At 47.7% G+C, this 12,413-nt stretch overlaps 4 protein-coding genes across 4 annotated transcripts; 2 read left to right on the top strand and 2 right to left on the bottom strand.

Moving 5' to 3' along the window:
- Positions 1-25: 25 nt before the first annotated feature.
- Positions 26-1,285, top strand: ASPWEDRAFT_45583 (uncharacterized protein). The gene has a single exon (XM_040836572.1). The coding sequence runs from the start codon at positions 392-394 to the stop codon at positions 1,223-1,225; it is 834 nt and encodes a 277-aa protein (XP_040685296.1). The 5' UTR covers positions 26-391; the 3' UTR covers positions 1,226-1,285.
- A 23-nt stretch (positions 1,286-1,308) lies between these two features.
- ASPWEDRAFT_54728 (uncharacterized protein) lies at positions 1,309-4,379 on the bottom strand (the record flags this gene model as incomplete). The annotated part of the gene is made up of 5 exons (XM_040838098.1): positions 1,309-1,913; positions 2,012-2,373; positions 2,426-3,534; positions 3,611-4,054; positions 4,134-4,379. The coding sequence occupies 5 exons, from the start codon at positions 4,377-4,379 to the stop codon at positions 1,309-1,311; spliced, it is 2,766 nt and encodes a 921-aa protein (XP_040685297.1).
- A 1,230-nt stretch (positions 4,380-5,609) lies between these two features.
- ASPWEDRAFT_45585 (hemolysin III family protein) lies at positions 5,610-7,090 on the top strand. The gene is made up of 3 exons (XM_040836573.1): positions 5,610-6,260; positions 6,342-6,572; positions 6,643-7,090. Exons 1-3 carry the CDS (start codon positions 5,718-5,720, stop codon positions 6,826-6,828), a joined length of 960 nt encoding a protein of 319 aa, XP_040685298.1. The 5' UTR covers positions 5,610-5,717; the 3' UTR covers positions 6,829-7,090.
- Positions 7,091-8,447: 1,357 nt separating this feature from the next.
- ASPWEDRAFT_163793 (uncharacterized protein) lies at positions 8,448-11,917 on the bottom strand. Its single transcript, XM_040829857.1, has 4 exons — positions 11,623-11,917; positions 10,816-11,570; positions 9,749-10,760; positions 8,448-9,695 (listed from the first exon to the last, which is right to left on the bottom strand). Exons 1-4 carry the CDS (start codon positions 11,878-11,880, stop codon positions 8,565-8,567), a joined length of 3,156 nt encoding a protein of 1,051 aa, XP_040685299.1. The 5' UTR covers positions 11,881-11,917; the 3' UTR covers positions 8,448-8,564.
- Between the last annotated feature and the right edge of the window lie 496 nt (positions 11,918-12,413).

Consider the following 12,413-nt stretch of genomic DNA (forward strand, 5'->3'; position numbering starts at 1 on the left):
GTTTTTCTTTCTCCTTGTCCTGTCGATAGTTTCTTTGCCACCTCCATGCAAGTCAGCTAGTATTGTGGAATACCTGTTTGTATCCCTTTTAGATTTGTCTTATACTCTGTGATCCTTATTACACATTTTCTTGACACACCACGCTCCACGCGCGCGCGCTAAAAAAGCCTGAGGTTGTCCCACACATGCCAGGAGGGGGACGTCGATGGTTTGGAAAAAGTTAAGATTAGGAGAAGACAGAACCCCACTCCTCGACTCCTCGATACCTGCTACTGCTTACGTTGGAAAAAAAGTGTATTTATCCAGTCCAGGACCTGGTACAAGTATAAATATATACGGGCTCCTAAAAACCTAATCCATAGCCTGAAATCTCAAATAAATCCTGAAAGCCATGTCTTTCACCAAGACTTATTTTCTCTGCCCGACATCTGACTTCATCCATCCACCTCCAACGGGCTCGCTATGTCTCGGCTCTATAATTCGTTCGACGTCAACGCCGCAGTTCCCCCTCAACCGAGCAAATGTCGTTCCCGTAACCATCGCAAATCCACCGGTGGTGGAGACCGATTGGAAGAAGACCGTTTCGACCGAGGTGGGAATGGGGCTAGGTGTTTACGCGCAGTTTCTGCAGCTGGCTACAGGAGGTTTAGGCCTGGGCCCTGAAGTGGATGTTAAGCACTCCAGCCGAATAGCGAATACATTCGCGTTTGACGCAGTGACGACTGTGTCCTTTGAGCCGACACCGCAGTATGTTGATGAAGCCATTAAAGCACCTGCTGTGCAGGCGTACTTGAGAGAGCCCAAGCAGCGATTTGCCCCTGTTGTCTCGCTCTTTCTCGTGACGGGCATGAAGCTCGTCAAGGGCGCGAGAATCAAGTACTCGACTTCGCGAAGTACGGCAGTCACGGGAAACATTGGCATCGACGTGGCCCCGCTCGGCATGACATTCGGTCCAACGGGCCACTGGACCAGAACGAATGATGATGAGACGGAATTCAATCGGGATTCTGAATTCGTTTTTGCGTTTCGCGTTAAGAGGCTTAGGTTTGGGCGGAAATTCAAGACTGAAGAGCACAGTAAGGGTGCTTTCATGGCGATTGGAAAAGATGAAAACGACGACACAGAGCCTATTTTAGTGGACGATGTTGATGGTTCTGACATTGAAAATGCGAGACTTGTTCCTGATGTGGCCGAAAACGGCAATGTTTACTGTATCCCCGCTTAACTAAGACATTCAATCTTTTAATTCGTTTGAGAATACCAAAGAATTTTATAAAGCCAGGAATTGACTAAATTAGACTAAATCTTCTAGTCATACATGTGCTTCTTAATATCTTTGATCTTGTTGTAAACATGCTCCCTTGATGAATCCGTATCAAGCAATACGTGAGGCGTGATGTAGTCATAGCCTGTTCCTCTCCTCTGTCTGACCATGCTGTTCAGAACCGCGTCCATTGAATGAACATCCTTCAACCATGGTCCCAACAGATCACTTCCTGCAGTCAAACCCTGTTCTTGCTGTCGGACGAATGATAGGACTGAAGCAGCAAGCCCAGCGGCAATTGGCGTTGCTACTGAAGTTCCTGACATGAAATTGACAATGTCGTTGTGGCCATTCTTCCCTGCTGGCCAATGAGAACGGACATGTTCCCCGAGCAGACTGAAGTTGACGTCTTTTTCGTCTGCTGTAGGGTTGAATGCAGAAGGGTTCCCATTTCCATCAGTCGAGTGTATACAAAAAACGCTGGGGTATTTAGCCGGAAAGGCTCGACCGAGATTTGCTCCATCGTTCGATGCTGCAGCGAACATCAGTGTTTGATTGTGTAAAGCATTTGATATCGCTGTTTTCATCGGCTCATGATATTCGCGAATTCCAAAGGACATCGATATAATATCCACATTCCACTCAGTGACTGCGTAATCGATCGCCTGCCCGAGAAATTAGCATATGTATAAGATTTGCTTCGGTATGCAGCAATCCTTGCCTTTGTGATAGCATCATAGCTGTCGCGATTCAGAGTCTTTTGATTCGCAACTCTTGCAATATAAATCTCAGCGCATGTGGCAACTTGGAGGAGGAGACCAAGGGCATGAGTGCCGTGCCCAATCTCATCTTGAACATCCCAGGACTCTGTTTCATGTACAAAGTTCTGTACTCCCTTGATCCGTGGATCGAGTCGTTGATCGTCATTGATAAGGAGAGAGTTATTAGGATCAAATCCACTATCTAAAATTGCTATTCGTACCGGCTCGAATGTCCTGCGCCCATTTCCAATAGATCCCGCAGAAGATTGCATAGCAGTGTCAAACGGGTCAACATGATGATAAATCGAGGACAAAAGATTGTCCATCCATCTTTCCGACAGTTCAGTACTAGTGGATATTTAGTAGAGAAGAGCCTTGCAAGATATGGAGAATGGCTTACTCTTGTTCAGAAACCGTGTGATGACTTGCATCAAAAAGGCACAGACTTTTAGTAGAAGTTTCCGCAACGTGTGAGCGGTTCTGGAAACTTCGAGTGTGTTGGGTCGGCATTTCCATAAGCATTGCCGGGTTGTGCAAAGAACGGCTTAGAGGCGTCATATTGGAGGCTGAAGGCAAAGGGACCGCCAATTCTTCGTTCCTTCTCGCAGAGGATTCGAGCTTGCTTGTTTGTTGGCGGACAACTTCTCGGCCGATTGGGCCCCAACATTGTTCATTTATAAGAGAATCGAGAGAATTCAAATCCTCTAACCGAAGGCGCCACGACTTGAATATCTCGGATTCAAGTCGTTTGACGACTTTCTGATAGAAGAGCCTTTGAACGCTGTCGGATTCAAAACTAGTAAGCTCTCCGGCAGGAAAATATTCCCACTGTAGGCATGCTTTAGTAGCGAGGTAATAATCTGCACCAGCGTCGACTTCTATTTCTTTAAGAAGCCCGAGGCTGGTATAATAGTCAGTGTTGACATTTCGGGTCGTCTCTGTGTCATTTTGCCATGAATCTATGGGTTTGCAGTAGTGAAGCTCACACAAAAGAATACCTAACGCCAACACACTGGCATTAGGATGTACTATGTGTTTGGAGCTGGCCGTTTGGGTTGGGCCGTTTCCAGTGTCCATCTTGTTGGCCGAAATGATTGGAACTTGTTCCATAGCCAGGAAGGGTTTCGTGATATTGGGTAGCTCTCCATCCTGTAGCGGTTGGAAAAACTGAATCTTGGAGTGATTAAACGAAGGCTGCACCCACGGCGTCTCCAAGAACGGAAGTAACGCCGTGGCAAGTATGACGGCCAGGATTCGTTCCCCTTTGAGTGGTAAAACCGGTGACCCACCGCGTAACTCCTGCTGACGCTTGAAAAGAGCCGACAGAGACACTATCCGAGGCAGTTGGGAATCGTCAAAGGTTTTTGGTTGCGGGCGGAGTCTCTTAAAAAACCCGTCCTCAAAGAGAAGATGCAAGCAATTTCGTTGATCCAGTGACTCCGTGATACACTGGCAGATGTGCGCGAAGTCGGGCAAGACACCAGGTGCAAGTCCAGACGTGCTCATGGCCTTGTCATTCTGTACATCTCTAACCCGAATGTGTGAGTAAAATAAATTTCAACGAAGCCTCAAATGCTTACTTGACCGTTATCTTGGCTTCCTGCAATGTGAGTGCCAGTAAAGATCGTACGCCAAAGAATACTTCGAAGCACGTCTCTATTTGTGAGCTCTTCTTTCGTTGAGGCAATGAAAGTCTCACGCTCAAGCCCGAGCACCTCTGACATACACAGGACCAATGTGCCCGTAGTCCCTGATGCAACGACATTGAATGTTTCCTCATCAGAATAGCAAATTCTGCTTCGGGATCACCCATGTCATCGTCCACGTTTGGCTCTTCGCGAGGCAGAACTCGGTGCTTCTTTGCCTCCATGTCCATGCGTGAAAGCTCCTCGATGGCAGCGGTATACTCTCGCTTGCGTTTGCTAATCCGGATGGTTGAGCCTGAATCGGCATACGCATCGTGATTCGGAAGCTGTGTCCTTTGACGAATCGCTCGAAGCTTTGGGTAAGGCACAGTGTGGTGTGAGCTCTGCTCCACAGCCTTGTGTTAGTTGGCAGGAAGTGACGGATTGAAAGAGTGAAATTTGCCATGAAATTATATTACTAACGGGGTCTTCTTCTCGATCAATGTCATATTGAACAAGATTTTCGAACGTCCTCAATGTTCTTGCTACCTGCTCAGGGTCGGCTTCGTCAAAGTCATTGGTTTCATGCTGTAGATATGCGTCCGTCCGCACCCAAGCGTCGAGCATCTGTGACTTCAACGAAGTGCGCTGCGTTACCCTTTCCGGCGGTTTTCGAGCGAAAATTCCAAGAATGCCCTTTAGTAGACCCCGAGAGTCATTTTGATCCATGGCCGTACATCTGGAATTCGCGGATTAGAAGGGTTTACAGAGGTGCGACTCAGCTACGTCGCATGAAGCTGAGAAGCCTACGTCTTATCAATTAGTCATTCCAAGGGGTATACCTTAGTCCAGCAGTCCGGCACTGAGAAGTGCCTTACTCCACACTACTAGGTAGTACTTTCGAGTCCTCACACAGAAGATGGGCGAATCGCCGTCGTCTTAGATGTGCCGCTTCTCAGCGGATACCCTGTTCACTCAGTGGCTGTTCCCGCCCCCATCGTTTAGTGCGACACCACGATCAGGGGTTTGGATGGTTTCGTTGGGCCAGAAGTTACATGTTTACGAAGTAGCCCCTACTACGGCAGACTATATCGTGATGAGCGCCAAAACAGGTCAGCATACAGAAATTTCAAGTGTGCACTGTTATTTACTTATGGACACGTCACCAAACAAACACCCAGCCAGCACGTTTTTGGGTTGACCACGAACGTAAACATAAAGCCATAAAGTCATATAAATGATAAAATCATTAGAAATCTTGGCGAAGTAGAATAATAGGTATAAAGAAACTGCGTAACTATTTTTCGATGTCACCGAATCGCTGGAGGTCGTATGTGCCTCCTAGGCGATCGACAGTACCAGGCGGCTCTTCCACCTCGCCCTCGCTTTTATCCTTGATATTTTCCTTTTCCTTCGCTTCTTGCATCCGCATACTCTTATTCTCAGTCTGAAGGTTGCATGCTTATTGAGAACTTTGAAATGCACACAATGACTTAGTACAGTGAATGGCAGACTATTCGAGTCAAGACACAATAAGAGAACTGCATACAGGGAATGACCGTCTTTAAATATTCCTTGTCCACCATACCTAAACATACCCTGCAGGTCTGTTGCGATCTGTTCAGCGTGTCCGTATAGTCCATACAATATACTCGGCTCCAGTACCTCTTGTTCCGTCCATATCATAACGGATTTATTGGCTGATAGTGTCGCAATACTCTCAACACAAGTACCTAACAATGACTACCTTAGTTTAGACATTGACTAGTTTAATGGAATCCACCTTGGCATCGGCACGGGCCTATCCGACCCATATTCTGTGCGCTATGTGCGGGCAATTGGTAATTTTACACAATTGAATTTTGGCGCTCATCACGATATTGTCCACCGTACCTACCTCGAAATATTAATCCACACAATCTTCTCTGCGACAATTGTCTCCTTCCTCCGCTCTTCCACCTGCAAACCAGGCCCCCAGACGTCCTTGCTCTTGTCTTCATCCACCACCACTACCCCTGGGATTCACAGTCAGCGCACCTCAGGTACCTCGGTCTAGGTCGAGAAATTATGTCCGCAACAGAAATTAAGAAACGGCACGTGCAGGGCGTCAATACAAGCACCATGGTGGCGCCCACTACCCGACCCACGGCTAAGGCCCGAACCGTGACATGGCATGAGGTATCCGAATGGCAGCGAGATAATAAATACATCCTCACCGGCTATCGCCCAGATAAAGCAGATTATCTGGAGATCTTCACCAGCCTGACATTCTTGCACAACGAGACTTGTAATGTGTATACCCACCTAGTCGGGGCTCTACTCCTACCACTCATCGCGATCGCCTCCATGCGGGTCCTCTCTGAGCCTCAATTCCTCAACGTCTCGGGAACAGACTATGCCATGTTTGGAATCTTCTTTTGGTGTGCGGAGTGTTGTTTAATTTTCAGCGCTACCTATCACCTAGTAGGACCTCACTCGCATGAAGTTGAACAGTTCTGGCATCGAATGGATCTGCTGGGGATCGTCATTGTGACTGTGGGCACATTTATTCCGGGTATCTATTATATCTTCACGTGTGAACCAAACTTGCAAAAATTGCACTGGACCATTGTCAGTCATTCTGAGTTACCCCCTTCCCCCACTCTCCCCGCGGCCATTCCAGGTCCCACAATACGCTGACATGAAATCTAGACCATAGCCTCGGGCTCCGCCACTGCTGCCCTGATCTCGATACCCAAATTCAGAACACTGCGCTGGCGGAAGGTGAGGGTGGGTGCCTATGTTGCGCTCGGCGCGTCAGCATTCATCCCCCTACTGCATGGAGTTCGGCTGTACGGGCTCGAGTACATGCTTCAGTACTCGGGAATGAAATGGTACTTGCTAGAGCTTGTTTTCTATGGCGGTGGAGTTAGTCTTTACGGGGTAAGCTTGCACGCTCGTTAGCCCTTCTTCCATCGATTTGAAAGGCAAGTGATCTGACTGGCAGTCGCAGTCTCGAACTCCAGAGCGCTTTGCTCCGGGCAAATTTGACATCTGGGGCAGCTCACACCAGATCTTTCACGTCTGCATCTTGTGCGCCATGTACATACACACAATTGCGCTTGGGCAGGCTTTTACAGCATGTCATACATTAGATGTATGTAGCATTCAGGCCACTTATCGAGCGGGCCAAAGGTAACAAAAAGGCTTGGCTTCAAGGTTAAAAGGTCTTTTGCAGTCTCGTACTCATATCTAGGCCTTGAAATAGTGTGGTTCTATGTGGATCTGTCGAGGTTCGAACCTCGTGGAACCACACTTGCATAATTTTGCCATGATTTCCCCTTTTCAATGATTTTTTTTTTTTCACTGTTATTTAAGACTGTTTTCGTCACTATATCTATGAACATGGTGATGGAGCCAGAATCCTTAAGACAATAAATGAAATTCTCTTGCTTGTAGAATACTCATTATCAAAAATATGGATCCCCCTAGATTTAATACGCGTCACGCTCTTGGTGATTAGTATAGTATACATAGTGAGATATATATATATATATATTCAAAAGATGTAGTTGCTATCACGACTTGGTATAACCGTAACCCACTATAAATATAGAGAACCCAGTTTTTTGGCGGGCAGACCTTGACTAGATGACTAGCATCAGAGGCCTTGTCAGCCTATCCGGGGTCTCTAAATGTACATACACATCGGGTCATGGTGCCCATTTTATACCAAAGAATCGTCGTCTCGGAGCCTAAGTAATTCTTGCGTAAGTTGGGGATATTCTCTATGAATACCTACTTTGATTAGAGCGGGTCTTCAGCTCCAAGTATTTCACAGGTGGTGACAAATCGGTCCTCTCCCACCTGCAGAGCTATCTGCCCATTTTAGGCGTCAAGTAAGCTTTGAGACCGACCTTTACTATTATACATGTTGAAGCTAGCTGGATGGCATGATGAAGTCAAACATCATTCCAGCTAGGAAATCCACAGGTCTTCACCTTACAAATTCAGTCTTATTCTGTCAGATCTTTCTCTCAGTAGACATCATTATTTAAGCGTAGTCTCAAAGCCTTGCCATGCATACAGCGCAATAGATACGCTCTAGTCCTCATCCATACAGCAATATTGACCTGGCAAGTGTAAAAAAAAGGAATAAAAAATAAAGGAAGTCAACCCTCGCAGGATTATGACTATGTACTGTACTAAGATACATAGTGTTTCACTGCTAGCACAAGCCTAACTAAAAAGGCATTCCTTCAGTTTCCAGCGGAGCACAGCATTTTTAGTTACTTATATCATCCATGTGTAGATCATGGAGGGTGACGCCCCAGGTATCACCACCCCCTACACTATACCCATGCTAAGCGCATAACTTTTTAATATACTAATATTGAATCCTCAAGGGCACCTAGTAAGGTATTAACTATGTGAAACCCACACGCCGGCCGGTTAGCAGCTGGTTAGGTGACCACTAGTGAATTTTTGCTATTGTATACCTATTTTTCGTTTTTTTGACATGTAAAATATTCTCCCTTGTGGAAAGTGAAGATTGTGCTGGTGGTAACACTGGCTGCCAGATGACTGGAAGCTCCTTCCCGAGACCTCCCCACCCTCATTCTTTTCGTCAACAACCACCTCAAGAATGCTTCATCGTATACTGACAGCAAAGGAGTATACCATGCAAGCTACCAGATCAAGGATTGAAATACAGTATTCTGTGACAATCTGACTGCGCGGCTCACTATCAAAAGAGGGCTGGTGCACAATGCCTGGCACGCGTTTTGGTAGGCCCCAAGGTCCACAACATTAACAGAACTTCTAGACTAATTGGTGATATTTGTATAGAACAGGCGCTATATACATGTTACTACAATCTATGAGCACGAATCAATATATACAAGGTCAAGAGGCAGGCCTGCCATCTTATACGTTTTACCAGCGCTTCAACCAGTCTCGAGCATAGCGACCAAGAATCCCGTCTTCGATGATTCTCAGCCGACCATTCCTCAGTGACGTGCTATCTCGTTCAGCCTTCTCGGTGGTGAATTTCTTCATCTTCTGTTTTTGCGATCCTAACGAGGAAGTTTCGCTGTACATCTCCTCATAGTGGTCGGCCAGCTTGACAGCGGGGTTGACCTGCTCCTCGCCTCGAGCTTCGCTTTCCCGGAGCATTTGAAGCCAAGTTTCAAATGGGACGGTGGTAAATGTAAATCCACTCTTCCTGAGTGTTTTGAGCATTGCTGACCAGGTGAATTCTCGCGAGTTGCACAGGTTATAGATGGAGTCGTCGACATATCCCGCAGACCGCCCGTCGACTAGGTCTTGGTGAGAGCAAGCCTTGGACAGTTCCAGAATACTGCTTGCAAGTTTGTCCACCGGGAGCCATGAGCAGGTGGTGTCGATTTCTGGCAAGGCTTTCAAAGTCAATGCTGATCTGATCATCAACGGAATTGCTTCCGAATCATTCCACAAGCCTTTCTTTGAGTGCCCTGAAACCTGTCCTATTCTCAAAGAGAAAGTCCTAGCACCTGACCTTCGAGCATTGCTAACAATTCGCTCTCCAATCAGCTTGGAACGACCGTAGCCCATGTCCAGGGCGCAGTCCAAGTCTTCCAAGGGGGTCTCAGCGACCTCAGATGATTTGGCACCCAAAGCAGTCGAGATGGACGAGCAGAACATGACAGTTGCAGGCTGAGGGAGTTTGACGGAGAGGGAGAAATCAATGAGGTTGTATAATCCTTTGATGTGTGGTTCGAAACTGGAAAGGGGTAGGTTGAAGTTGACAGGCCATGCAGTGTGGATGATGAGAGATACAGACTGCCGCATTTCGTTCAGCATGCCTGGATCAACACCAAAATCAGGCTGGTCCAATGAACCCGCTAAAGCGACGATTTTGCGACTTCGGAAAGGCATGACACTCAGGTTCTTCTGTGATAGCGCTTTCATGATAGCCTCTTTTGGTTGGGCCCTACGCGTGAGGCAGTACACGGTGGATATGGTACGATCATTCAACAGTTTGATCAGGGTGTGCGCTCCGATTGAGCCAGTTGCTCCGGTCAGTATCTGAAAGCTGTCAGCATGGGAATGATGGAAAGGAAAGTAGGCCGAGTACTTACAACGCTCTTCTTCGTCGTCTTAGATTTAGCAACAGGTTTATGCAGGCGGAAATTGGAGTATTTCTCAACCAAGCCAGGCATCAGGGATACTTCATCTTCGACTTTTGGTCCTTGTCCATTCTGGAGGGCTTGGATGAACTCCGCTAGGCGGGAAGCGCTACCAGCATCAAAGACGATATTTTGACTGACAGATTTGTTGTCATCGATTCTGAAATCCCTCAAAATCAAACGTCGCATGTGAATAGCCTTTAGGCTGTCGAAACCCTCTGCAAAGAATTCGGCTGTTGGGCCAGAAATTGAGACCCCCAGTTCCTCCCGGCAAAGTCGCATCAGGTGCTCTTGGGTTGCAGCAGTGTCGAGTTCCATGGCCCCGTCGCCACTTTCTTCGCCCTTGTTGTAAATGCTGTCAATGACATCGGAGTATTTCTGGTACACTTGGGCACGAATCATGGATCCCTTGTCTGTCCGTGGACAGACAGCCGTATGAGGCAACACAACCACCATATCTCGGGCAATCTGCGAAAAGTGTTCTGCGCGAGAATTCGCATCCTCAATGCTTGGCCAGATATAGTTTAAATACTCAGTATCGGATAGCTTCTTAGCCTCCTCGGCGCGAAATAGCAGAAGGCCAGGGACGGCCTTGTTTACTCCAACGACGACAGCTTCTTGAACAAGAGGGTCCTGCTTGATTGAACCTTCAATTGGTAGAGGCAAAACCTTCTCGCCGTTGACCAAATTAATTCGATCGTCTACCCTGGTGACATATTTCCATCGCTCGGGGATCGTTGGGTGCGGGGTGAAGACATCCTTTGAATGGAACGAGCCCGGTGGCTCATTTGAGTTGGATGCGGTTAGAGCTGGATGCCCAGAGAGATATACACACTCATATAGCGAATCGCCTATTGGCTTCATCCATATGAATGGGCGAATATTGTCGAAAAACCGCATATAGCTCCAGTACGGGTCGTCTTTCGGGCGCGAGATTGACTCAGCCACCAGGCCAGCTTCGGTCCTATTTCATACTGTGAGAAGGAGAGGTAAATAGGGAAAATATCAGATGAACTCACATTCCAAAGGAACCCCCAAAGCTAACCCCTTCTCTCACCAGCCGATCACCAAGTTCGTCAGGACAAGGTGCACCACCAAAGGTAACCACCTTAGCTTGCCTAAGTGCGTCGATGCCTCTTGAGCTATCTACTAACAGCTGAAGCGTGTAGGCTACAGCATGAACAGACTCTGGTCTGGCTGACTCCAGGGCAGCAATCAGCGTGCCAGCAGTGATTGGAACTGAGACGTTCCACATAAACGCCGTCTTTCTCATCCACATTGCCTGGAAAGCTGTCGAAAGACCGTGGAGGTGGAACCACGGCAGAGAGTTGAATGAACTCAAGCCAGGTCCTCTCAATGGATGGGTCATCAATGCTTTGTGGCTTAGGAACAAAGGCTTAGGGGCTCCGGTCGATCCTGACGAATGCAGGATCAGAGCGGTTTTGTTGGTCAGGGACTCTGTGTTTGGATTTCGGTTTAGGCTGGCAGCGGCGGGCTGCTGTACGGTATCGAAAGATGGTCTCTGTATTATAGGACGGCAAGCCACGAGTCTCGAAAGCAGTATCTCGCCCATTGTGATTCGGATGCTTGATGTTTGTCCATAAAGAATTGTGTCACAGCCGACAACATCCAACAAAGAGATGCACGCGGCTGCAGAGAGACGGGGAGAGAGCATCATGACCGTGTATCCCAATCTGCTGAGGGCAAAAAAGGTGATGACCATGTTGAGATCAGACTGAGTGAAAAGGGCAACTACTGCACCATCATCCCGGGGCTAATATTTTGTTAGGCCGAGCATACACGAATATTGGGGCTGGAGTGCTCACCGGCCTGAAGCCATATTCCATTAAAGTGTACGCGGCGTGGTTAATCATAGAATCCAGGTCCAGCCCGGAGAAGTATTCATATGATGCAGGGTCATTTTCAGAGGTAGGGTAGGCAAGAATGGGTTCTTGGATAGCATCTGCTGCTCGCAGGCGAACCAAATCATCCAGGACATTCAGCCGGCCAAATCGTTGAATCAATTGTTCTGGACTGAGAGGTGTGGGGGCCTTCTCGGCCTCTTCGTGGACTGAGATACCCATGACTATGAATATTATACAGCCAGACACAGAGATCAACAAAAACCCGTGCTAGATATCAACAGCAAAAAGCAGAAGGGAGCCATCTTGTATTTATGGCAATCCGTCGTCATCCTCAGCCGCAGCCTTTTGATGGGCCATGGGTAGATCTCGCCGGAGTCGCCAGCCTATGAGCCACTGCGTTCGTTGATGGTGTTAGTTCGGTTTCCGGATCGGGAAATTTCTAGCCCACACCAATTTGCTCCATATGCTGCCCGCCCCATAGTTACCCACCCACCTACTCCGGCGTCGAGATAGCTGAAGTGAGGCAATATTTTTATAGCAGTTTACTGGCCGGAGCCACTATTGATCGCTCCTATGTGATATCACCGGGGCTCTGCTTCGCCCGTGAAGAACGAGAAACTTGTTTAGTAACGAATATAGGAGCCCCCTCGCAGAATACATTGACCGGGGAGTTTTACATACTATCACAGTTCCTGCAGGGCTTACTGTGTACTCAAATTGTGGCGTCTCCGGGCGATACTTATTGGCCCCGG

This window comes from Aspergillus wentii (assembly GCF_001890725.1).
Source record: "Aspergillus wentii DTO 134E9 unplaced genomic scaffold ASPWEscaffold_8, whole genome shotgun sequence".
Lineage (NCBI taxonomy): Eukaryota > Fungi > Ascomycota > Eurotiomycetes > Eurotiales > Aspergillaceae > Aspergillus > Aspergillus wentii.